Source organism: Myotis davidii, unplaced genomic scaffold, assembly GCF_000327345.1.
Source record: "Myotis davidii unplaced genomic scaffold, ASM32734v1 scaffold115, whole genome shotgun sequence".
Classification (NCBI taxonomy): domain Eukaryota; kingdom Metazoa; phylum Chordata; class Mammalia; order Chiroptera; family Vespertilionidae; genus Myotis; species Myotis davidii.
Window position 1 is genome coordinate 3339596 of NW_006291010.1, and position 23469 is coordinate 3363064.

Sequence of the window (23469 nt, forward strand, 5' to 3'; positions counted from 1 at the left end):
TGTAACACTTTTCTGAAACCTGGCCCACAATAGATTTTCACTATTAGAAGTCAGTTGGTATTTTTAATAAAGAAATACATTTTCTTGAGGTATGAGTCAAGCTATGATTTTGCTAATGTGCCCATGACAATATTTTTTCCTCAGGCTACAAAACTCACATGTAGCAAGCAAAATTTTCAGATGCTGTTTAGATTAAGTGAAGGTGACTGGTTAATCTATATTTTATTGGAAAAGATGCAAGCCTCATGGGATTACAGTTAATTTTAGTGTTATGAATTCTGAAGATGATTTATTTATTAACATTTATTAGTTTTTTAAATTTAGTTAATTGTTGGAAGGTCTCCGTAGTTGATGGGTTTCCACCCATTTCCCATACATCAAGGACACCCCTTTGTTTTTTTTTGCAAATGCCTTTGGAATTACAGAATGGAAGCAAAAGTTAAAACTGATCATGTGCATTCTTCTGCTTGGCTCCCTTACCACATTTACCTTTTAAACGTTCCGTGGGATAGTCTGGAAGTCAGTAAGAGCCACATAAGGATGTAGGTGAAGCGAGCTTGGGAACCTGTGCCTCCGTGCTGACCGGAGAGTCAGTTCAGGGAGCCATCCTCTCCCGTGCACCCTGCTGGGCCAGCTCCTTTAGTTCGCGTGGTTAGACTTTGTTCCTTGGAGTGTGTGACGTTTCTGTTTCTTTTTCTCCTGTCATCTGAAACTAATTTGTGTGCTGTACTTGGAGCTCACATCTTAAGTTAATGTAAGGAAACTTGGGTCACCGGCCCATGGAGTGAAGACCAGGACATTTTGTTACTCATTTGAAGGCCAGGTTCACAGACTTAAAACCCTCCCATCAGTGATTAGGCCTTTGGTTTTTTTTTCAAGTTAGAAATTCTTCCTAGTATATAATTGCTTTTTCTGGCCTTTGGAAATGGATCTGCAGCTCTCTCCTGAGAATCAGGTTTTTCATGAACTTGGCCAGTATGTGTCTTAGTGTAGGCTGGGGCCAAACTACCATGGAAAACCTTTTCAGACTTGGAGTGGGGGAAGGAAAGTAAGAGGAAAAAGTCATAAGCCACTTGCCTAGAGTAATGTAAAAACTAAAGGCCCTTTGTAATATCCTTTTGAAGTAAGGTGTTCTCTAAAAGCTTTGGGGCCTATTTGGATGGAATTGAATGTCTTACTAACACTGGGGATCTGTTCATTTTGTGTTTCAGAGAGCCCCGCCCCCACCCCGCCATTAGTGCAGGAGTTCATTTAGTAATGCTGGGTCTTGCTCATAGGTAATGAAGGTAACAAATAACTTGCTCTCTCTTAGGAGGGAGGGAAGCTAACCACAGCACTCACGGGGCGTCCTTTCTCTGTCAATCAGAAGAACAGAACTGCAGGGCATGAAGCAGCTGTGGTTTTAGTGTTAGGATGTGTGGTTAGAGGGAAAGGTTGTGAGGGCCTGTGGTTGTTACCAGATTCTTTGAAATGGCAGTATGGGTAAGAACAAAATAAAGAATAGGAGTGAAATCTTGGAACTTTGGGTGATAAAAGAAAAAAAATCAGAGGAATAGAAAAAGGCATTGTAATAGAGATAATCTCCTTTGTATTTGTTCTGAGTTTCATAGCACACTTATTCTTTATTTGTGAAGTACAATGGTTTAAAGAATGGATTCATTCCTTATAAGAACTCTGTTGTGTGTGAGGAGGACAGTTGTGGATGTGGGATAGCCTTGAATAAAATGCATGAGTTCTGGGGTAGGTTTGGCCAGATGTATATTTGTATACATCTGTCCAGGTCAGAAGGAACCCAGACCAGGAAAATGAGTATTTTGTCAGGCTGGTTTCTCCTGAGGCTTTCTGACTGAAATGAGAAACAATTACAGCTCAGTTATCCAGAGATCACGCTTCTCCACTCAGTTTCCCTCAGAGCTGATAATCAGCAGGTGGTCCAGGACAGTGGGGTAAGGCACAGGGGGCATTTCTGAGACCCCGCCAGAGACCCATCCTCTCGGTGTGCACAGAGCTGACAGACTGGCTTCTGAGCCCAGGAATATGTAAGAGAGCAAATTTAGGATATGGTTCTCATATTTAAGGGGTGTGGATTGTGGTGCTACCTAATGAGGAAGAGAGAATAAAACATACAAATTAAACATAACTCAAATTAGGGATGAATTTCTCTGGATACATTAGGTCAAAATGCTTCAAAAACCCTCTAGTACCACATCCTGGGGCTGAACGCACTATTGTTATAAACCATGATCCTACATCCCTAAGAAAACATAATGAAGTAGGAAATGTGGGGTTTCCATCCATAATCATTACAGACCCAGTTAGTTTGGTTCTTAGAGTTAAGTATTTGGATAGTAGACCTTCCACATTCATAGCTTTACCTTTAAATTTCATTTTGAAAGTATTGTCAGCTTTTTCGGGTATGTCTCATTTTCTAAGCATTGGGGTTGAGGCACACCTGTTGCAATTGAGTACACCTGTAGTTTTTGTCTAGCTTACCAGTCAAAACAGAGCAGACTCACTTTTTGGGGGGGAACTGTCATTGAATGATTGATGCATGGTAAGCCTTCCCAAGTTTCCAGGCCCAACCTAACGTTTTATTGTCAATGTGAGGGACAAGTGGCTTTCCTAATTTACAACTTGAAGTTTGACTTTCTGTTTGTATTTGGAAAACCAATTACTTTTCTCCCTTCATCATTAGGGAATAACCAAAAAGATACTATTGTGTATCTTAAGTTTTATATTTTGTATCTTTTATAATTCTTCCTGCCTTTCCCCTTGTCCTTTCTATAGTCCATGGCACTAAATCGTTTCTGTTCCATGATAATGTAAGAACAGGTGGGCAGGCAGTATCTTGTTAATAGCTGGGCATTATCTTGCCTAGAGATAATTTATTGCTTTTTCTATTTCTCTCTTGTGTTCCAGGCAAATGAAAGTATCCTCTGTATGTGCATGGAGTGTAGAAATTGGTATTTAAACATTGTTGGCTGTGTAAACTATATGAACCTCTTACCTTGTATTTCCGTCAGGATAGTTTACCTTTGGTGGAACTCTTAGGGCTTAGGAAACAGGCCTTGTATTTTAGCAAGTTGGTGGCCTAGGGAAAAGCAGATCAACAAATTTGGTTATAAGAAGTGAGACTCATGCAAGGTTCACAGTGGCTTATATTCGCTTAATTCATTTTTCCATTGGGTGGCTGAGTTGAGGCATTACAAGTGTATGTTTATAAGTTCCCATTGTAAACTTGTCTAAGGAGTGTTTGTGCATATAGTGATTGTGACTTCAAAAAAATGTACAGTTCTCCCAGTCTTCTCCTCCTCTGGTCCAATAATCTGTAATCTCTGCACATTTATGATTGTCTAGTAAAAAAAAAAAAAAAAGGATCCAGGCTTTTTTTTTTTAATGGCACAGTTACCCAAAGTTGCCTATAAAGTTTTTTAAAAGCAAATACAATTATCTATTTGTGCCAGTGGACTTGATTTCTTTAGGGTTTTTTGCAACTTTGTGTGGGTCCCCATACTCTCCCATCCTATGTATACACTAGAGGCCCAGTGCACGGGATTCATGCACTGGTGGGGTGTGTGGCCTGGGGGGACTGACCACTGTGAGAATGGCTGGCTGTGGACCTGCCCTCTAAGCAGCTGTTCCCGGGAGTGCCGCTCATCCCAGTCAGCTGAGTGGCACTCCCACTGTGGGAGCTCACTGACCACCAGGGGGCAGCTCCTGCGTTGAGCATCATTCTGTCGTTCTGCTGTTGGGTCGCTGGGGGGGCTTTTATAATATAGGATGAGACATAGGTGGGTCTACTGGCCTATACCCTATGCTACCTTGTGCAAACTGGAGTTTAATTTCTGAACTTGAACTTGATACCTGTGCTTAAGAGTGCTACCTACAGGGGTTAGATGGTATATCTTATTAATAGCAAGTCCCATTGTTTTAATAGGATGCCAACTAGAAGGTTTCTTAAATTGAAATCATTGGTGTGAGACATAATGTTGGTGTTGAGACATTCTTTGATATTAGGGGAAGGGGACCAGGGATGCCTGGATTTTACATCAGATCAAAATTATCTCTTCCTACCCAGTTCCCGTGGTCCCTGCCCAACAAATAGTGAGTAATAGGAACAAAATAGCATTGTTAATTTAATTTGAATCTCAATCCCCAATATTGAAAACTACAGTTAGCTAGGTTGGACCAATTGGAGCATAAAAGTAGCTTCATCTCACCCCAAGCAGGTTCTGACTAAGGACCTCCATTCCACCCCACCCCACCCGCCCAACCCCTAAACTTCTGTCATTATTTCCTGCCCTCCGGCCCTAATGTAAGGACCTACGGGCTGAAAGGACCTAGGGGGTAGCCCCTGAGATCACTTTACTCCTGCTACTTTATTGGGTGGAAAAAGAGAGAGCAGGTTCCACCATTATGTTTCTCTGTGAGATGACCAGGACTGTCCCACGTGGATGAGGGCTTTGGCACTCGCTACTGTAACAGAGAAGGGAGAGGAGACAGAGCCATCATCTGTACCATAATCGTACCAGCAAATACCTTAGGACTCTTCCGTGGGGAGAAGTGAGGAAAAGGTAGAAGTGAGCATGAAGAGCTTCTTCACCTTTATCCTCAGACCACTAATTTAAATTACTGCCCTGCTTATCCAACCTGCAGTTTTGAAGAACATTAATTAAAACATTACACTTAAGAAATAGACCTGTGTAGTATCATCAATCTGAGGAAAAGCAGCGATTTTTTTCCTCATGCACTAGTAGAATAAGGTATGTTAGAAAAGAAATTGAAATGGACCTCAGTACTCTATCATTTGTCCTATTCAAAATCAAACAGTGATGTCATGATAGTGTCAATGGAATTGTCTTAGTTAATTTTATTGTGGAAGGATCTGTTTCCTGCATCAACTTTTGTAATTTTATTTGCTTAGGAACTGAGTAATTGCCTCATAAAACAGTATGATGGTACTATTAACACTGAATTTTAAGACCTGTTATTATAGAATGTGCTTCCCTGGTTGGGACAAGACTTCACTGTTTGGTACTTAAAGTAATTAGTTTCTCTAAATGGGGTTATAATGAATAGTGTAAAATTTTACCTATTTAAAATAAAAAGTTTACAATCTATTGGGTGGCTTTTATGCATCATTTGATATTTTCAGGGAAGGAGTTTCTTTTCAGTGGGATTGGGGCAGTATATTTAATGTTCAGAATGGAAGTTGTGCAAAATGAGGAGAAATATTTTATTTCTATCACACCTAAGATAAATCTGAGGCCATTATTAAAGGATTTGCCCCACTGCTGTGCCTGATTTGGATATCGAGTATTAAAAGACCATGGAATTTGAAATTTTGGGGGACTTTGTTATGAATGATAAAAAATCTAACTGAACTATATGACAGTGGGTTTTTGAATTAACTTAAAATAGTGCACATGTGTTTATTGGTTTATTTTTTGTCTATGCTGTTAAAAAAATTTTGTGCCATAAATTTTAGCCATAACTGAATATGTAAGTACTTGTGTAAGAATGTTATAATTTAAAATAGGAATTTATTAGTAACAATTGCAGTATAGGTAGTTAACCTTTGTTTCGTTGCTGGAATTAACTGATTATGTACAGTATTTTGATTCAAATAAAAGGGAAAAACTGTCCTTTTAGGCCAGTTGACCTTTTCCTCTATGATTACCTTACATCTAACGATACCACCAGTTTTTGTTAGACACTTTGCCTTTTGAAAACATCATCTCATTCTATCCTGAGAAAGATCCCTGGAGTAGGGTAGTTACTATTCTTCATATATTTTTAAAATGTATAGATAAATGACAATGTTGAGGCATGGGAGGTTGCATTCAGATGGCTGCTTGGAGACTATCTGTGGTCTCCTAGCTCAGGCTCCTCCATGTACTTTAACCCTCCTTGGCCTGACGGGAATATAGTACCCTATCATACAATAATCTGAGTTTCAGTTGACATCAATACAGAGCACTTAAATTGTTGTAAGAGGTGACTTTTTGTGGTCCTGAGTACTTTTTAAAAAAATGGTGGTTCTTTTGCAGGGAGCCAGTTGAGTGAAGTTCTCCATGAATGTACGTCACAATGATGATGACCGACCAAATCCCTCTGGAATTGCCACCATTGCTGAACGGAGAGGTAGCCATGATGCCTCACCTGGTGAATGGAGATGCAGCTCAGCAGGTTGGTGTAATAAGAGGGAATTTAAGACAAATTATCTAAAGGGAAAACATTAACCCAGTAATTGTTTTGAGGTGGAAAAATCTGTGATTTTTGAACATGAGTAGTTTTAGAGGTAAGTGCTTTTGTTGTAGAATTACTATATGATTTTTTAAAACATGAGAAATTGTTGTTTTTGAGAACAGCAAACCTTACCTCATCCAGTTAATATTCTCGAATATAAAAAAGTCTCATTTTTGAAATGAATCATTTTGAAAATATGCACAAGTCTTTGGAATAAAATGTTACTCATGTCATATATTTTGCTTTTGACTGGTGTGCCTGGTTGGCCAGAGCAGGACACTGAGAGTGTGGGTCAGGGTTTGACTTTACCCAGGGGGTGACTGGCCTTGACAAGATGCAGAGGTTCCTGTGAGTCCACCCTGGCTCCTAGAGCAGGCCTTCCACGTGTAGAGCTTGTTGCTCAACATTACAGAACAGACAGATTATTTTTGAACTCATCTATGTAGCATTTGGGGAAAAATTTAAGCAGTAAGTAAAACTTTTGTAAATTATTAGAGACTGGACTATTCCGATAACATTAAATTTGTCTTATTGACTACAAAAACTGGGTTTGCTTAGTCTTGCACTAATTAAATATCATTTTGTCTTTGTGCAGTTTTTTAGAACCACAAAAGTAAAAGTCTTTGTTCTATGATAAGTAGAATTGGAAACAATTCCTTAAAAATATTTACCTAAATATATTAATAATTCAAATAAATTAATCAGTTATTTTTTACATCAGTATGTTCCCCTCATCCCATCTATCATAGCACAATAACTCTCTTTACCTATCATAGTATGTTAATACTTTGTATATATCTCTATTGGATCTGATTTTGCTGCTTAATAATTTGTTTGTATTTTCTTCTGCATTAGACTGTGAACCTCTTAAGGACAAGAAACATCTAATAGTTGCTCCATGAACATCTGTCCGTTGACTACATTTCATCCCTTCTTACTAGTGATGCAGACATCCCCCTTTTGACTCCTCAGTCTCCCTTTCTCTCTCTCTCTCTCTCTGCTGGATCATTTTCATCAACATAGTATAATATCTTTTATCTTAAACACATGAACAACTACACCTCTCCCCACCCACAAAACAAACCCCACTCCCTTGATTCCACATCACCTTACCACCTTACATCTCTACTCTTCTTACAACAGAACCTCTGTTTCCTTACCTTCATTGCCTTTCAACTCCAGAGTCCACACCTGGGTCTTCTCACTTTTGCCGACCAGTTTGTTGGCTTTATCTGAGGGTCATTTCTGAAACCATACTTTGCCATGTCTACCTTATTTCCACCACCACTACTGGACTTAGGCCAACATCTCTCACCAGGATAGGACAGTCCTTCTCACTGGTCTCTCTGCTTTTATTTTCCTTTTACTCCACCAGAAAGTATTTGCCACATAGCAGTCTTTCGAGTGATCTAAAAACATACATTGTGTCATGTCACTCCTGTTACACCAGTAGTAAAATCCAAGTGTGTATCCTGGCCTGTCAGCCTTACATGTTTAGTCTTTGCCTCTCTCTCTCTCTCTCTCTCTCTCTCTCTCTCCAACATTTTAAAATTGATTTTGAGAGAGAGGGAGAGAGAGAGAGCGAGAGATCAATTGGCTGCCTCCTGCACACGCCCTGCCCTGACCAGGAATCGAACCCACCATCCTTTCGTCTGCAGGACAATGCTCCAACCAACAGAGCCACACGAGCCAGGGCCCTTGACTTTCTCGTCATCATTCTTCCACTGCTGTGTCCAGCCACTCATGGTACTCAAAGTACCATGAATGGTTTCAACATGCAATGCTTGGTCTCCCTTCTTTTCACTAATTAAAAGAATATAAAAAGACTTAGAAGCATCTTCTGTCTCCCAGATGTAGTCCTGTTTGCACATGTACCTAGGACACCTGAGACCTCCTATCCATGTTACTGGATAGCATTTTAGTATTCTGATGATTTCTTCCTCATTTCAGTAATTCAGTTTGCACAGAACAGCCTTTTATAGATTATGAACCAGCATACAGAGCCCTTAGTTATAGAATTATTCAATAGTCAATAATCTCCTTTGCACCTAGAAATGACTAAAGACTGGATTTCCTCAGAAGGCCTTGTGGTATTCCACTACTCTGTGTATCTACCTAATTAGAAGCTGCTTAATAACTTTGGTTTATAAAATCACATTTTTAATTCATCTGGGACTTTTTCTGTAAAGATAAAAAAGGGAAAATCTACCTGTTCTATAAACAGACAAATACCAAGCTTTCTCAAACGGGGTACACTTATTCTAAAAAATCTCATTGGGAGGAAATGTTTCAGTTTCTAATTAGTAAATATGTTTGTGCTAGAAGTATTAAAATTTATAGGTTATGTGGGCCGAACTATGTGGGCATTAACCCTAAATTTCCATAATAGGTCATAATTGTTAAGTGGGCAGAGTGTGTTCGGAACATCTTTCGGCAGGACCAACCTAGGGATTATCACACATTGAGGTTGCCTCTGTTGCCACTATGGCTCAGCCTGGGCAGTGGGTATGTGCCTGACAGTTTTCTTCCTCTTTCTGACCCAGAGTCCCCACCCTGTATCTTCCTTATTTCCTCAAGCCTCCTAACATTTACCTTTGGCCTAGTTAAGTGTGGCCAAGTCCTCTGGGCCTGTGTGTGGAACCTGGGCGAAGGCACAAGGGGAAAACTGACTCAAGGAGCAAGCAAAATCAATGATGGAGAAATGCCAGACAGAAGGTAAAGAAAGATGAAAGGGATAGAGATCACCAAAAGGGCAAGGACCAAAGGTGAGGGCCCAAGGATCCAAGAGTCTTGGACTGTGTGAGTTCTGAGTGCTGGCCTGGGGCATCTGTGGGTCTTTGCTGCCTGCTCTTAGGAGCCCGTGTGGTGTGCTGCTCAGGGCCTCTGTGTTCAAGGATCAGGCACCAGAAACATCGGAGAGAATGACCTGTTCTAATGTTTTCAGAGGCTTTTACTGTGCTGTGCCTCTGAGGCAACACCTTTTCATCTTAACAAGGACCTCTGGAGCCACAGGATTATGGCTTCAGTGATGGACCTTGCAGGCATTGTCCAGCAGACCCATGCGGGAGGGATGACATTTTAAGGGAGGCCGCACTTGAGCCACCGCACAAAGCAGACTCTTGTAAAGAGCCGTCCACTGGCTGCGGGGCCCTGCCTCTGCATTTCTGTTAGGAGTCTGTATGGTGAAGCTTACCTTGTCAGTGTTTACAGCATTCTTAATACTTTGCAGCTGTGCAGAGGACATTCTAGTTTCTGTGTATGCAAAAGAACCACCACAGTTATGAGAAAGCTCTTCTGTCCCCACAGCCGCTCTCCTGATCTCTGCCCTGTTGGTTAGAATTTAATTAGTATGAGTTCTTGGCAGGCTTCTCTGCTCTGTTCTGGCTCTCAAACTAAGAGACTGGTAATTTTCATTGACTGAAGTCATGTGAAGTTTGAATCCTTGGGTTGTCATTTTATATAGGTAGCAGGAAAAGGAGGGTTCTATGCTTAAAATGAAAAGCCATCCTTATTATGAATGAAGATTTAAAAAAATATATATTACCAACCAAATAATGAGCAACAGCAGCAATAACAAGCATACTATGGACAGAGAGCAATTTAACAGCTTTACTTAATGGCTTTATGGAGATAGTATATCCGCTTGCTATGTAATTCACTTATGTAGAGTATACAGTTCAGTGGAATTTACTCTGTTACAGAATTGTGCAACTATGACTACAGTTAATTTTAGAACATTTTAATCAAACTAAAAAGAAATCCTGTAGCAGTCTCTCTCCATTCCCTTCTCTCCCCAGTTCCTACGCAACCACTAATGCTTTCTGTCTCTGTAGATAATTTGCCTACCTTGGACAGTTTATGTAAACGAAATCATTCCGTGAAATAAGATTGTAGCATGTATGAGGACTTCAGACCTTATTTTTTGCCAAAAAACATTCCATTGGATAGATATACCACACACGTTTTATTTATCCACTTATCAATTGATGGACGTTTGGGGTGTCTCACTCTTTGGCTACTAATAATGCTGCTGTGAACTTTATGTGCATGCTTTCATTTCTCTTGGTTATGTACCTAGGAGAGAAATTGAACACTTTATTTTGAACTATTGTTTTGTAAATAAAACACCTCTGCTTCTCACGATAATTTCTTCTACTTTGAATAGGTAACACAGCTAAATAAAGTTTGCTTCTCTTACTATGCTAGCTATATTATTCTTGAGTTATAAAAAAATCAGGTTTTGATCAGAGTTTTTGTGTGTGGCAGTATAATTTATAGTGCATGCCCTCTGGTAATCAGAGTATCAGAGCCTATGTTGACATTTTCAGAATCTAATGGTATATTAATTAAACTGTCTTTGACTTTTAGCACATCTTGGAGATTTAAAAATGTAGCAGCTAATTTTGAGCATTAAAGAGTAAACATCAGTCCAATTTCCAACTTTTTTATTGGTTTTAATAATCTCTGAGGAATAATTATAGCAGCCACTAGTTAAATAAGGAAATTATTAGGTTCAGAACAGAAGTGTTAACATAGCGTTTCTTGATTTGCTAATTTAATCTGTGACATTTATAACCTTCAGGAGGGTGGTCACATGCCACTTTGTATTCATTTTCTTTCTTTTCTTCTTTTTTTTTTAATCCTCACCGAGGATATTTTTTTCCATTGATATTTAGAGAGTGGGAGGAAGGGGGAGAGAAGAAAGAGAGAAACATTGATGTGAGAGAAACGCATCCATTGGTCGCCTCCCGCACTTGCCCTGACCGGGGGTGGGGATCAAACCCAAGCCTGGAACCGAGTTAGGTGCCCTTGACTGGAATCGAATCTGAGACCCTTCAGTTCATGACTCGGCGCTCTAACCACTGAGCAAACCTGCTAGGGCAATATTCTCATATTCTTAGGGACTCTTCTCATGTATGTATTGATTAGGGGCTGTGGGGTGGAAATAGAATTAAATGTCTCTTGGTCCTGACTAGCTAGCCTTTAACACATCTTAGAGGGCACGTAGCACATGTTTTGTTTGTCATACTTATGTCTCTGTTTTTCTTTTAAACGTGCAGAATATTGATTGCTAATGAGTGTTCCTTATGCTTCTTCAGGAAGTAGCTCTCCTTAAATATAAACAGAAAGCTTGTCTCTTCTGCCAGCTCAGGATAGCATGTTAACAAGCTTGCCCTGGAAGACAGGAGGCTAAAGCTGTCTCAGCCATGTGCAATTCTCTTGACTTTGCCTATTCCTGTTGCTCAGCACTTAGCATGTCATTTTATTGAGAGTGAGGCTTTTCCCCCCTTTTGTTTCTTCTCTTTGGAAGTCTGTGTTTCCCCTGGACAGAATACACAGCCAGACTTTTCCTGGAGTATTCTTTGGACTACGCATTTCCAGACAGCACATTAAACATATTAAAACTTTCCACGTTCAGATGGTGCTCGTCATTGGCGTGTCTTTTACATCAACTGTGCTTCTCCTACTAATCCAGTGACCTCTTCTGTTCTGGTTGATATCTTCTTAATAACTCTTCCCCTGACAGCTTCCTTCTTGCATTCAGTAGTTCAGATCCTCTCACCACACAGGTTTACTCTTTAAACACACAGATAGCCACTGTGTCAGAAGGACCCAGAAAGAGTTTTCGCTCTCAGTGTGGTGTAGAAAAATGAATAAACAGTTCTTGGGAAGTTTGCCCAGGAAAAAGAAGGATATTCAAATGAGAATGGGACTGGCAGTTAAAAAAAGGCTGTAGCTTTTGCTGAATGACATAGAACAGCTCCTTTAATGATAGAATCCTATTTAGAAGCTGGGGCGTGGCTTGAAAGTAGAAAGAGGCTGGTCAAATGTTGGGTTTGGAAAACCAAGTATGGGGAAGCTCAGTCTTGGGTCAGATTCTTCGGCACCAAGATGTAGAGAAATGTGTAACTTGTGCAAATGTTGAAAGAAAATTATTATTGCAAACTACCTTCCACATTCTCTACCACTCAAACTTATAAAGGCCTCTGGTGTCAAGATATTGTCAGTCTCTTTGAGATTTCGAGTAGAAAGGAGGATTGAGGGGGTAGGATTTATGACTGAATTAAGGAGTGACTAAATAATAGATTTGTTCATTTTAATAAGCATTTATCAAATGTCTTCTATGCCAGCATTGTATTAGGTGTTGGTGACACAAAGGTGAATAAGACACTGTTCTTGCCATAAATGAATGAGCAATCTAATTGGGGAGCAAAATGTCATTTAATACCCAAGGGGCTGCATTTACACATCTCTGGTGCTTGGATTGGGGAATATAATAGTGTCCTGGGACCACAGAAGAGGGATGGAGCAGGGAGTGGGATAGGCAGGCAGCACAGACCAGGCTAGGGAAAGTGTCTGTGGGGAGGCTGAGTGTGGACAGAAGTGAACTTAAAGTGAAGTCTAGGACTGTTATTCAAGCTTTGCATGTAATGTAATCAGTTTCTGTTTTATGAAATGAGAACAGCCTGTAGGGATAGCATACTTCAGTGGAGAGCTAATATTAGTGGCACCCTGAACAGACTATATCTGTACATTCTATGATCTCTTTTCTGTAATCTTTTCTATTCAGCATTGTTGTTAGTGAATCTGGCTGTCCTCTGGTACATCCAGCCTGGGGTCCACCCTCGGCCTCTTGATGTCTGTTCCTCAGAATTACTGAGTCAGCAGACGTTCAGATTGTGAGCATCCCTCAACCAGAGCCACAGTCCAGCAGCACAGGCACCACCCCTGCCTCGAAGGGCCTCCTTTTGACTGTAAAAAGGGTGTGAGTTTATCCCGGTCTGTAGTCTCATTTTACAATCCTCTCTGCCTTGAGTTTGCCAAAATTCTGTTCACTAGAAAGGCTGCCGAAAAGGCATAGTCTATGCATAATCTCAGTCTCATAAAGGAAAATGTTGATGCCATATTATCAGAGGGTGTTGTTAAATTTGGCACCCACAATAATTATGACATATGCCATATAATTATGACAGCTCTGAGCTGTCTGGGTTGAGAGACACTTCAGAATTTAATTAGCCGAAGGCAATAATAATAAGATACAAGATGTAGTCAGTATCCTTCAAATGGTAGAAATTGAGCTGCCTTCAAAAAGAAGAGGATTAAGGAAAAACACTGGCATGGCAAGGTTGCACTGCAAAATAATGGCAATTTTAAACTCCCCAGTGGTTTTACCTTTATGATTGTTTTCAGCATGGTGCACTCTTTGTCTAGTTGCCCTGTAAACTCTGGGAGAACAGGGACTGTGTCTCTTGTTCACACTTTGCCTGGCGTCTGAGGTAGCATTCAGTAAATCCTTCAGAAGAGACGAAGGATGAATGAAATGAACAAAATCTGGATCGGGGTTTGAAGTCTATGTGGTACATTTGTCATATAGGCTTTTAAAAAAACCTTTATAGGTAACAAAAAAAGTGCCAATATTTAAAAATTGGAAGATTTACATACAGTTTTAGATCTCTCTGTTTATCTGGAAAACCCAGAAGATCTGTTAACACCAGGCTAGTCTGCACACTTAACAATTGACTGGCAGAAAGTAGCAGCTGCTGCTTTAGTTGGGGAATGTCATCCTCAGTCCCCACTCTGTGCTCTTTACTCCGTTTCCCAACTGGCCTGGGCTCCATGCTCATCTGAGTTTGGAACCGGGAAATTGTTAACTTTTTTTACCTTTGAAATTACATCTTGTGTTCATGCATGTTGTGATTTACATGTAACAAAAATATTTAATTTTTTTTTCTGGCACACTCATGTGTATCACACTGATGAAGCGATTTTAAGCCTCCTAGTTTTCTATTTTCTTTATGACTTGTAAAATGAACTAGTGTGGGCTTTGGTCCACATGGTTTTGTCCAAGGGTGTCAGTTATGTCTTACAAGTTAGGGCCCAGGTGTTGTTTTTTTTGGCCTCAGCTCTTCAGTGAACAGTATTCGAGCCCCTAAACAGTGCCACATTGAGCCTCACGAAAGCATAGGAAGGGCAGAACAAACAACCGGGCGCCTTGGTTTCAGTGTTTACAGACTAGTTAGGGGGCATTAAACACAGATGCGAGGTATCAGCGTTCCAAGGGCAGAGATGCAAGTACTTGTGTTTATAATCTTTTTTACAGTTTCCAAGAATCAAGTCTTCTAAGTACTTATTGAAATAGAAATTTTTTAAAGTAATCTTTTCCTGGCATTACCTAGAGGAGGCATTTTTTATTTAAATCACTTCTATATTAACTTTCTCCTTGAATAAAATTAAATTTGGTAGACTCCAAACCTCTAATTTCTGTTATTTATTTTTTTTTGCAAATGTGTATTGGTCACACTGAATACGATGTGATAGCCATTGATGTATCTCATAGTGCAGTAAAAATATACAGACCCACACAGAGGAAGAAAAGATGGGGCAATTCTTCATCCAGAATGTGTTAAGACATATGTTTGCACATAATTGTTTTCATGTAGGCAGACTCTGCTCTTTTTTGTCTAAAAATATGACTACATATAAATTATATATGTTACACTCCAAACGTGACAATAGTGATCAAACTGCATAAAGTTAGTAACATTAATCTCTAAGATCCAGATGCAATTGCCAAAAATAAACAGCCTGCCAAGGAGCCAGTTGTTGAAGTGCTGCAGTGTTGTATCTAGGTGATTTGGGGTTTAGCTACCTTCAGATTACATTAGTTTCTTCATTTTAATTGGGATTGGCCAGAATTAGGCCTCTTAATAATCTTTTGGTCAGCTCTACTGTTAAAATGTTTAGCACAATCATTAACTGGAGCAATTAATTTGACCCTGCCTCTCCTGGATCCACTCTTTGTTGCTGATTCTTTTATTCTTGCAGTAGATGTGCACTTGGATAAAATGGACAGCCTGCATTTAGAAAATTACTTTGCCAGGGTTTCTGCTTTGCAAATCATTGGGCAGGTAAATGGAGATAGCAGAGAACTGGGGGTCTAGTTTTGGGGGCAGGTTGACCAGAGACTATATCAGTCAAGCTGTCTTTAGGGTTCCTGTTCTATTATTTTAAAAAAGGGCAATCAATTTATACGAGTCAAAATTTATATTTGGAAAGAAATGGACTTGTGCTGTTACCTAGTTATCTTACTAGTACATGACTTTTAATATTTAGGAGGGGTTGTTAAAAAAATCTTCCAGAATTCATCAGTGAAGCATGTTACTTCACTAAAAAATTTCCTTTGGTCTTTATATTGGAACTAGAAGCCTGGTGCATGAAATTCATGCCAGGGGTGGGGGGTCCCCCTCAGCCCAGTTTGCTTCCTCTCCAATCTGGGAACCCTTGGGGGATGCCCGACTGATCCCGGGGGTTAGGGCTAAACTGGCAGTTGTACATCCCTCTCACAATCCTGGACTGCTGGCTCCTAATCGCTCGCCTGCCTGCCTGGTCGCCCCTAACTGCCCCTCCCACCTCTGCTGGCCTGATCACCCTTCACTGCCTCTGCATGCCAGCCTGATTGCCCCTAACTCCCCACCCCCATGCCAGCCTGGTCACCCCTAATGGCCCCCCGCTGCCAGCTAGGTTGACTCCAAATTCCCCCCTCTGCTGGCCTGGTCACCCCTAACTGCGCCCCCCACCAGCCTGGTCACCCCCAACTATCCACACCCTTGCTGGTCTGGTCACCCCACACAGCCTGCAGTTCAGTTGTTTGGTCGTCCTCATTCGTTGGGTTGTCCCTCACTAACCCTCCTGCTGGCCTGGTCATCGGCAGCCATCTTGTGAGGGTGTGAGGGTTAATTTGCATATTACCTCTTTATTACATAGGATGTTGAGTTGTCCTTCGAGTTCATGGGAGAAACTATGGCACACTGAAACATGTGCTTTGGTTAGTGAAGTTGCTTGGTAGCTAAGCGGGACAGAGTTATACAACTCATTCATTTTTTCTGTTTTGACCAGTTTAATTGTTTTGTGTTGACAGAATGGGTTCTCTTTTTTTTTAATTGATTAAGGTATTGCATATGTGTCCTTATTCCCCCATTGCCCTTCACCCCACCATTCATGCCTCATCCCTTCCCCCCACCCAGTGTCTGTGTCCATTGGTTAGACTTATATGCATGCATACAATTCCTTTGGTTGATCTCTTCCCCTTATCCTCACCCTCCCCTACCTTCCCTCTGAGGTTTGATGGTCTGATCAATGCTTCTTTGTCTCTGGATCTGATTTTGTTCATCAGTTTATGTTGTTCATTATATTCCACAAATGAGTGAGATCATGTGATATTTATCTTTCTATGACTGGCTTATTTCACTTAGCATAATGCTCTCCAGTTCCATCCATGCTGTTGCAAATGGTAAGAATTCTTTCTTTTTTACCACAGCATAGTATTCCATTGTGTAGATGTATCAGAGTTTTTTAATCCACTCATCTGCTGATGGGCACTTAGGCTGTTTCCAAATCTTAGCTATGGTAAATTGTGCTGCTGTGAACATAGGGGTCCATATATCCTTTCTGATTGGTGTTTCTAGTTTCTTGGGATATATTCCTAGAAGTGCGATTACTGGGTCAAATGGGAGTTCCATTTTTAGTTTTTGAGGAAACTCCATACTGTTTTCCACAGTGGCTGCACAGTCTGCATTCCCACCAGCAGTGCATGAGGGTTCCTTTTTCTCCGCATCCTCTCCAGCACTTGTCATTTGTAGATTTGTTTATGATAGCCATTCTGACAGGTGTGTGAGATGGTACCTCATTGTCATTTTGATTTGCATATCTCGGATGATTAGTGACTTTGAGCATGTTTTCATATGTCTCTTGGCCTTCCTTATGTCCTCTTTCGAAAAGTATCTATTTAGGTCTGTTGCCCATTTTTTGATTGGGTTGTTTATCTTCCTTTTGTTAAGCTGTATGAGTTCCCTGTAAATGTTGGAGATTAAACCCTTATCAGTGATAACATTGGCAAATATGTTCTCCCATGCAGTGGGCTTTCTTGTTGTTTTCTTGTTGGCTTCTTTTGTTGTACAGAAGCTTTTTATTTTGATGTATTTAGAATGGGTCCTCTTAAGACCGATCTTAATTCTCATCACCTTGGCAAAAAGGCCATATAAAAAATACCCTTAATGAATGACTGTTTTTCTTTATAATTTACTTGGTGACTTTAGTTATGACTGAAAATAAAGTAATCATCATAATAAAAGGCTAATATGCAAATGGTCATCACACAGTGATGCCATAACAACCGATCAGCAGGGACTTGAGGCTGGGTGGTGCCGGGCTGGGACAGGGGACCTGAGGTCATGCCCTCCTGCCTGCCGGGGCTTGACGGGGGTGGGACTGGCTGGGTCTGGTTCTTGCCCAATGGGGGTGGGGCTGGTCGGGTCTCGGTCTGGCGAGATTTTGAGCCACGTGCAGGTGGGCGGAGACTTGACTCTGGGTCCTGTGGTGCACCCCAGACTCTGACAGGAGGGAGATTTTCATATACATTTTACTAATTTTTCATCTCTGACACTTCTATTATAGAGAATGGGCAAATAGCAATATTAAAATATTTCCTCTAATTAATTCCCTTTTAATGTGCACGAATTTCGTGCACCAGGCCACTAGTATAAAATATTAATATAATATGAATTAGAAAGAAATGGTAACATTTTTTTCCTTCTAACTGTTGAAATGGGATATCAGACCTTAGGCTGACATATACCCTTGTCTGTGAGTAATATCCGTTTTAAAGACTTAGGAAACCAATTGAGAATGTAGTTGGGTAATAGAAGTCATTATCCTTTCATAGATGGGTGTTCACATTCAGTTTCCTTCTGGGAGTCTTCCCTTTTCTTGTCTTTAAAGTAGTTTACTCATGGTCAGGCACTGAGAGCTTTGCCACTGTATTGTCTGCCTCTCCACACGGTGCCACTTCAAGCTGACTTGGGACTTCAAAGCACCTGTACTGAGGAGCCCTGAAGATAGCCTCACACCACATGTGTGCTCCTTCTTTGGAGGGTGGCAGTAGTTCATCTTCTAACAATTATTCTAAAACGAAGCAGGAAGTAGAGGATAAAAGATTTGTAAGGTTGACTCTTCCAGAGATTTTAGTGCCTTAAAAACAATGTAAAAGATATATTAAAGATTTGCTTTTTGACACTGAATGAATTCCCAGTGTCTACATAAATTTTTGCTATTCACCTCAAACTCAAATGTTACTTTGTAAGCTTGCTTTCAACTTTTAGTTAAGCGGTTATTTGTGGGCAGTAAGTCAAATTGTTGGAAAGAATGGTTTCTGTTTGATTTCTTTGTTCCATCTATGGTGGAGGGAAGTAATAGTAACTATTTGAGGGCCTGAGGTGCTAGTAATGGTGCTAAGCACTTCTATACATCATTTCATCCAGTAATCATAACCCTACAAGGCGATGATCATTTTTACAGACAGAACCAGAGGGCAGAAAGGTTAAGTACTTGCAGCTGGCAAATGACAGCACTGGTATTGGAATCCACTTATGTCCTACCTTTCAGGAAGGGTAGGGTTGCTGGGTTAGGCATATCTCTGTTGTCCTGTGCAGGTAAACCATCTGGAGAGACATGGGACTGGGTTCTGCCCAGTAGTACGTGGTCGAGTTCACAAAGAAGAGTACTCCTGTTTATTATATGACCTTCATGTTAGCTCTGGAAGGTGGCAGAGATTCCGACTCTGGAGCTGCTGCGAAGTGCAGACTGAGCAGTCCTGGTAGTGTCTGAGGCCTGGAGGCAGCAGTTGAGTTTGGAGGAGGAGTTGGGAGTGAAGTCATCTGAGGCCGAGCTCATGGAGCTGCTCCCTTTCTTTCCTTGGGGAATAGTTGTCTCCCTGAGATTAGCAGCAGGGGAGTGGTTCCCTTTGGGGTCAGCAGCTGCTGAGCTGGTGGTGAGCAGGCAGGGTAGCAGGCATTCCTCTCCTGTGGAAACTCACCCTGGGAGCTAGGAGGGGCCCTTTTTGTCTGCCTTCTTTTCCTCCCAGATCCAGCGTTTCATTTTCATTCAAGAATTACATCACCCCAGAGGCACAGTTTTTGTGTCTTAAGAAATCTAAAAACTTGTAAAACTTGAACCTATAAAATTGTTTGTTTTCTGTTCTGAATTTGTAATTATTTCTATGAAGTAATGCCAGAATAAAAATGGAAAAAAAAATCCAAATTGGTCCTGAAAGAGAAAAAAAAGGCCACTTTGCTGTATGAGCACTTCTTAAATCTCTCACCTCTGGGTATTCCTGTTCTCTGGGACACAGAATTGTGTCACCCAGTATTTGTATCATGAGCTGTGATACCACACCCTTTTGCTAGCCATTTCCTTTTTTTTTTAGATTGATGAAGGGCTTCTTGGACTTTGACTCTCCTCAAGATGTTAATTATGTATTTCAAAATCAAGGGTTCTGTTAAAAATCACTTACACATAGCTTTGGAAAGAGAACTAGAGACAGGGAGTTGCTTCAGGGGTGCAGAATATTGTTTTGGAGGCCTCGGGAAATCAATCTTAAGAGTTAGTTCATTTACCACCAGAACATATTTAGTCGGTGTATATAAACAAAAGAAGTCACAGTGTGCCTGGACATTATGTGTCCCAGATGAAGTTTAAACTTGGCTCCTTATACTGTGCTGATGTCATGGTGCATAAACTGGCCCTGAATTACAGCCGTGCACAGAATCGGCTGTGTGCCTGTATGTGCTGAGGGCGTGCACGGAGGGGAGGGACTGGCTGGAAAATCTTTGTCACGTTTTTCCTGCGTCGTCTGCAGAGACTAGTGTCAGCCCCGCATTTGGACTTGGTGCAGAATGAGGGAAGAATTGGAATAATATGTTCATTTGTACAAGTCAGCATGTGTATGCACTCAGGGATGTCATTCTTCCAAGACTGAGTGTAAATGCATTGAGCTTTCCAACAGTTGCTTACAAAGCTCTAGGACTAAAATGTAGAAAGGAAAATCTTCAAGCGTTACATGTTTGAAGAATGTTTTCAGTCTGCTTGCCTGAAAACCCCAAATCTGGACTTTTTCTTTAAACTTTGTAATGGTCTTAAGCATCCAGCTGTATAATTCAGTTCTCCTGAATTGTATGGTGCATAACCTCTCAACTTAGTTGCTTAAGTGTTTGTAAAGGCAAATGACTGGTGCCCCTGGCCAAGTTTAATTCTTCCTGTGTGCTTTGAGGAGGCAGCTTATGGGTCAGAAAAGGGTCTTCTTCTGGAGTTCTGAGCACTTAATAGGAAATTTCCACACACTGTGGTGTTATTTTATTACTTTTTATTGCTGGCTTTCATTATGATAATGTTAATTAGAAGCATTTCCAAGTAATTCAAACCATTTTGTAGATATAAAGGGCTTAGATTTCAGAACTTCAGTGAATGGATTCCAAAGTCACTGTTGTTGCTGGGATCCACGGAAGCTGCACAGACCCTGGAATGTGAATCAGTTGGGAGGTGAAAGCCAGAATGTTTCCCAAACAGAAAATTTGGTCAGAGGTGAGCATTGGCTGGTTTTAGATCTTATTGAGAACATGAAATATGGCAGATTCAGTAAAATTTTTTCTTTATACATACTCTGTTATGAGAGGCCACGTTTTTATTAACTGAGATTTGCCACTGGTAGAAATTTAAAGAAAAAGGAATATGAATAAAAGTTATTTACTGAGCACATATTATGTGTAAGGCCTTGTAATAGGACTATACTAGGGTTGCCCTGTTTCTTAAGCACACATACGGGGTAGGTATTATCTATTTTTTCAGTTGAGAAAATACCTGGTTTGAAAGATAATGTGTATTACCTACCAGAGCTGGGACTCAACTGTAGTCTTTCTTTTTTGTTTTATTTTTTTAAATTAAATTTATTAGGTTGTGATCTTTCTGATTTACTCCTCTCATCTTGTATCTTGGGCATCTTAGTTGACTTTTAAGTGATTAGTTTAGAAATGAATTGAAACTGAAATGAGATGAGATTGAAATTCTAGCACATCTGAATTCTGAACACATTATACCATGTATTTGCTTGTGTAATTGTTCTTTTGCTTATTTAATTGAGGTCTCACAGTCCCATTTTAAATGTTACTCCCAACTATAACTTTTCCTGATTTCTTCATAGTTTCTTCAGTTTCCATAGCACTTACTAGCAAATAATCATATTTTATGACAGTTAATTGTATTTTCTACTGTTGAACCAACACACAAATGGGTAGGATTTCATCTTTCTCATCTTAGAATTATCAATGCTTAATAAAGTGCCTGGTACATAGTAACTACTCAGCAAATCTTCGTTGAATAATCAAAGGTTCAATAATTGCATTAAGTATTGATTTAAATAAGCTTAATAATCAATGCAAAGTCAAGGCCTGAATAAGTGATAACATACTCTGCAATGGCATGAAGTGGGAAATATTTCTCTCTCTTCTGCAAAATCCTTCCAAATTCCTAGAATATTACATAGTTATATTTACTTCTGGTTTGACAGTACTGGGCACAAAATAACAGACAATATTAGTATTAATTTTAAGTAATTAATATAAAGTATAATAATTAAAATTGTTAATTTTAGAATATTTAATGACAAAGTATAAGGAACTGATTTTCTGTTATAAGGATGAGAACATTCTTCATGGGCACATTATTGCTTGATTATGTGTTAAGGGGTAGAACAGTGTTAAATGAATAAAGTTAGCAGAACAGCGTTAAATGGATAAAGTGCCCAACATTGAAATGAGTTTTAAAAAATAGAAGAATATTGGAATATAGGCAGTTAAATATGTTTCTTGACTGGCCTTGAGATTCTGACAGAGCTGTTTGCTTAGGCTCAGTGCACAGCTTTCCAGAGTTGTGTGGCATTAATTAAGCACATCAGCATGGACTGTGTTGCTCTGTCTCAGCAGTCAAAACCAGACCCGAGGTAGCTGTATCTAAATGGAAGGAGACATTCTAGATTCAGTGTGCAAAGCACATTCAGGGGAGGGCTGATTAGGTGAAACGTAGCCCAAGCTGTTGATTCCTTATTAGTGTGGCCAGAGCCCAGTTTGGGAACATGGGGCACATGGATGGAATTGAGGGTTAGAAAGGGCTTGTACCTTACTTGATGGACAGTTTTTACAAGAATTCACCCTGAAATGGTGATGACAGGAACCAAAGTTTGTTCTCAGTGGGCATAATTTTTTGCTGTTGTTAATCCTCACCCGAGGATATTTTTCTTCCATTGAGAGACAGAGAGAGAAACACAGATGTGAAAGAGACCCATGGATTGTTTGCCTCCCCCATGTATCTATATCTCTATATCTATATATTTTAGAAAGAGTGGAAAGGAGGAAGGGGGAGAGAGAGAAACAAAGGAGGAAGGGAAGAGAAACATTGATGTGAGAGAAACACATCAATTGGTTGCTTCCAAAATTCTCGATGGAATTGCATCCCAGGTAATCACCCTTGACTGGGAATCAAACCTTCAACCCCTGGATCTGCAGGCCTATTCTCTAACCACTGCGCCACGTCGGCCAGGGTGTGAACATAATTTTTAAAGGAAGAAGAATTACATTTTTTGGGTATTCAACAAATGTGAATAATGTATTTAATAGAATACAATTAAAATATTTAAACATAATGGTGCTTCAAATGTATAAGGATATTTGGTAGCTGTTAGCCAGGGGAAAACTACACTTAAGCTTTCATGGAGTTTTGGTCTTTTATATTCTTGGCTTTATCTTGAAAGTCCTGTAGTTGAAACTTTAGACTCTGGCATTTGTGGTTCCCTTAAAAGAGGCTTTTAACCTAGTTCTGGTCATCTATATTACATTGTGCATTTTTTCCATTTAAGTTAATGCTATATTTTTATTCTTAGCAAACAGCAGCTCTTTTTGTAATCTAATCTCTTTATTCTAGGCCGTATACAATTAAAGGGAATAGAAATGTACAATTTTTACAAGATGCCATTGTATTTTCTTTATAGCCCTTACTACTATCTGTAAATGTTTTATTTTTATTTAAATGATCCCTTCCATCCCTACCCCATGCAAGTTCCATTTATCAGCTTGAGTTGGGCAGAACTTTGTATTTTCTAAGGTTCTATTCTTAATGCTTAGAGGAATGCTAGACCCATTCTGGCACTCATTAATAATTGCTCAATTAAGACCGTGATGTAGTAATTCTTCTAAGGACACTTATTTCATGAAATGTAGTTATTGAACTCTTTGAGTGTATATATTTTCAGCAGGCAATGGTGTAATTTCAGTGTATAAAAATGTCCTCTTTGGTTCATCTGATTTCTTTGTTTTTGGTTTACCTACTAATGCATTC

At 40.0% G+C, this 23469-nt stretch overlaps 1 protein-coding gene across 1 annotated transcript in view; it reads left to right on the top strand.

Annotated features, from left to right (window-relative positions):
* Window positions 1–1264: 1264 nt before the first annotated feature.
* The window catches only part of FNDC3B (fibronectin type III domain containing 3B), a 269959-nt gene continuing 247754 nt past the window's right edge, over window positions 1265–23469 (top strand). Inside the window, exons 1-2 of the mRNA XM_015564176.1 lie at window positions 1265–1286; window positions 6051–6189. Of these exons, the coding sequence (XP_015419662.1) occupies window positions 6079–6189 (111 nt within the window). The 5' untranslated portion in view covers window positions 1265–1286; window positions 6051–6078. The remainder of the gene's footprint in view (window positions 1287–6050; window positions 6190–23469) is intronic.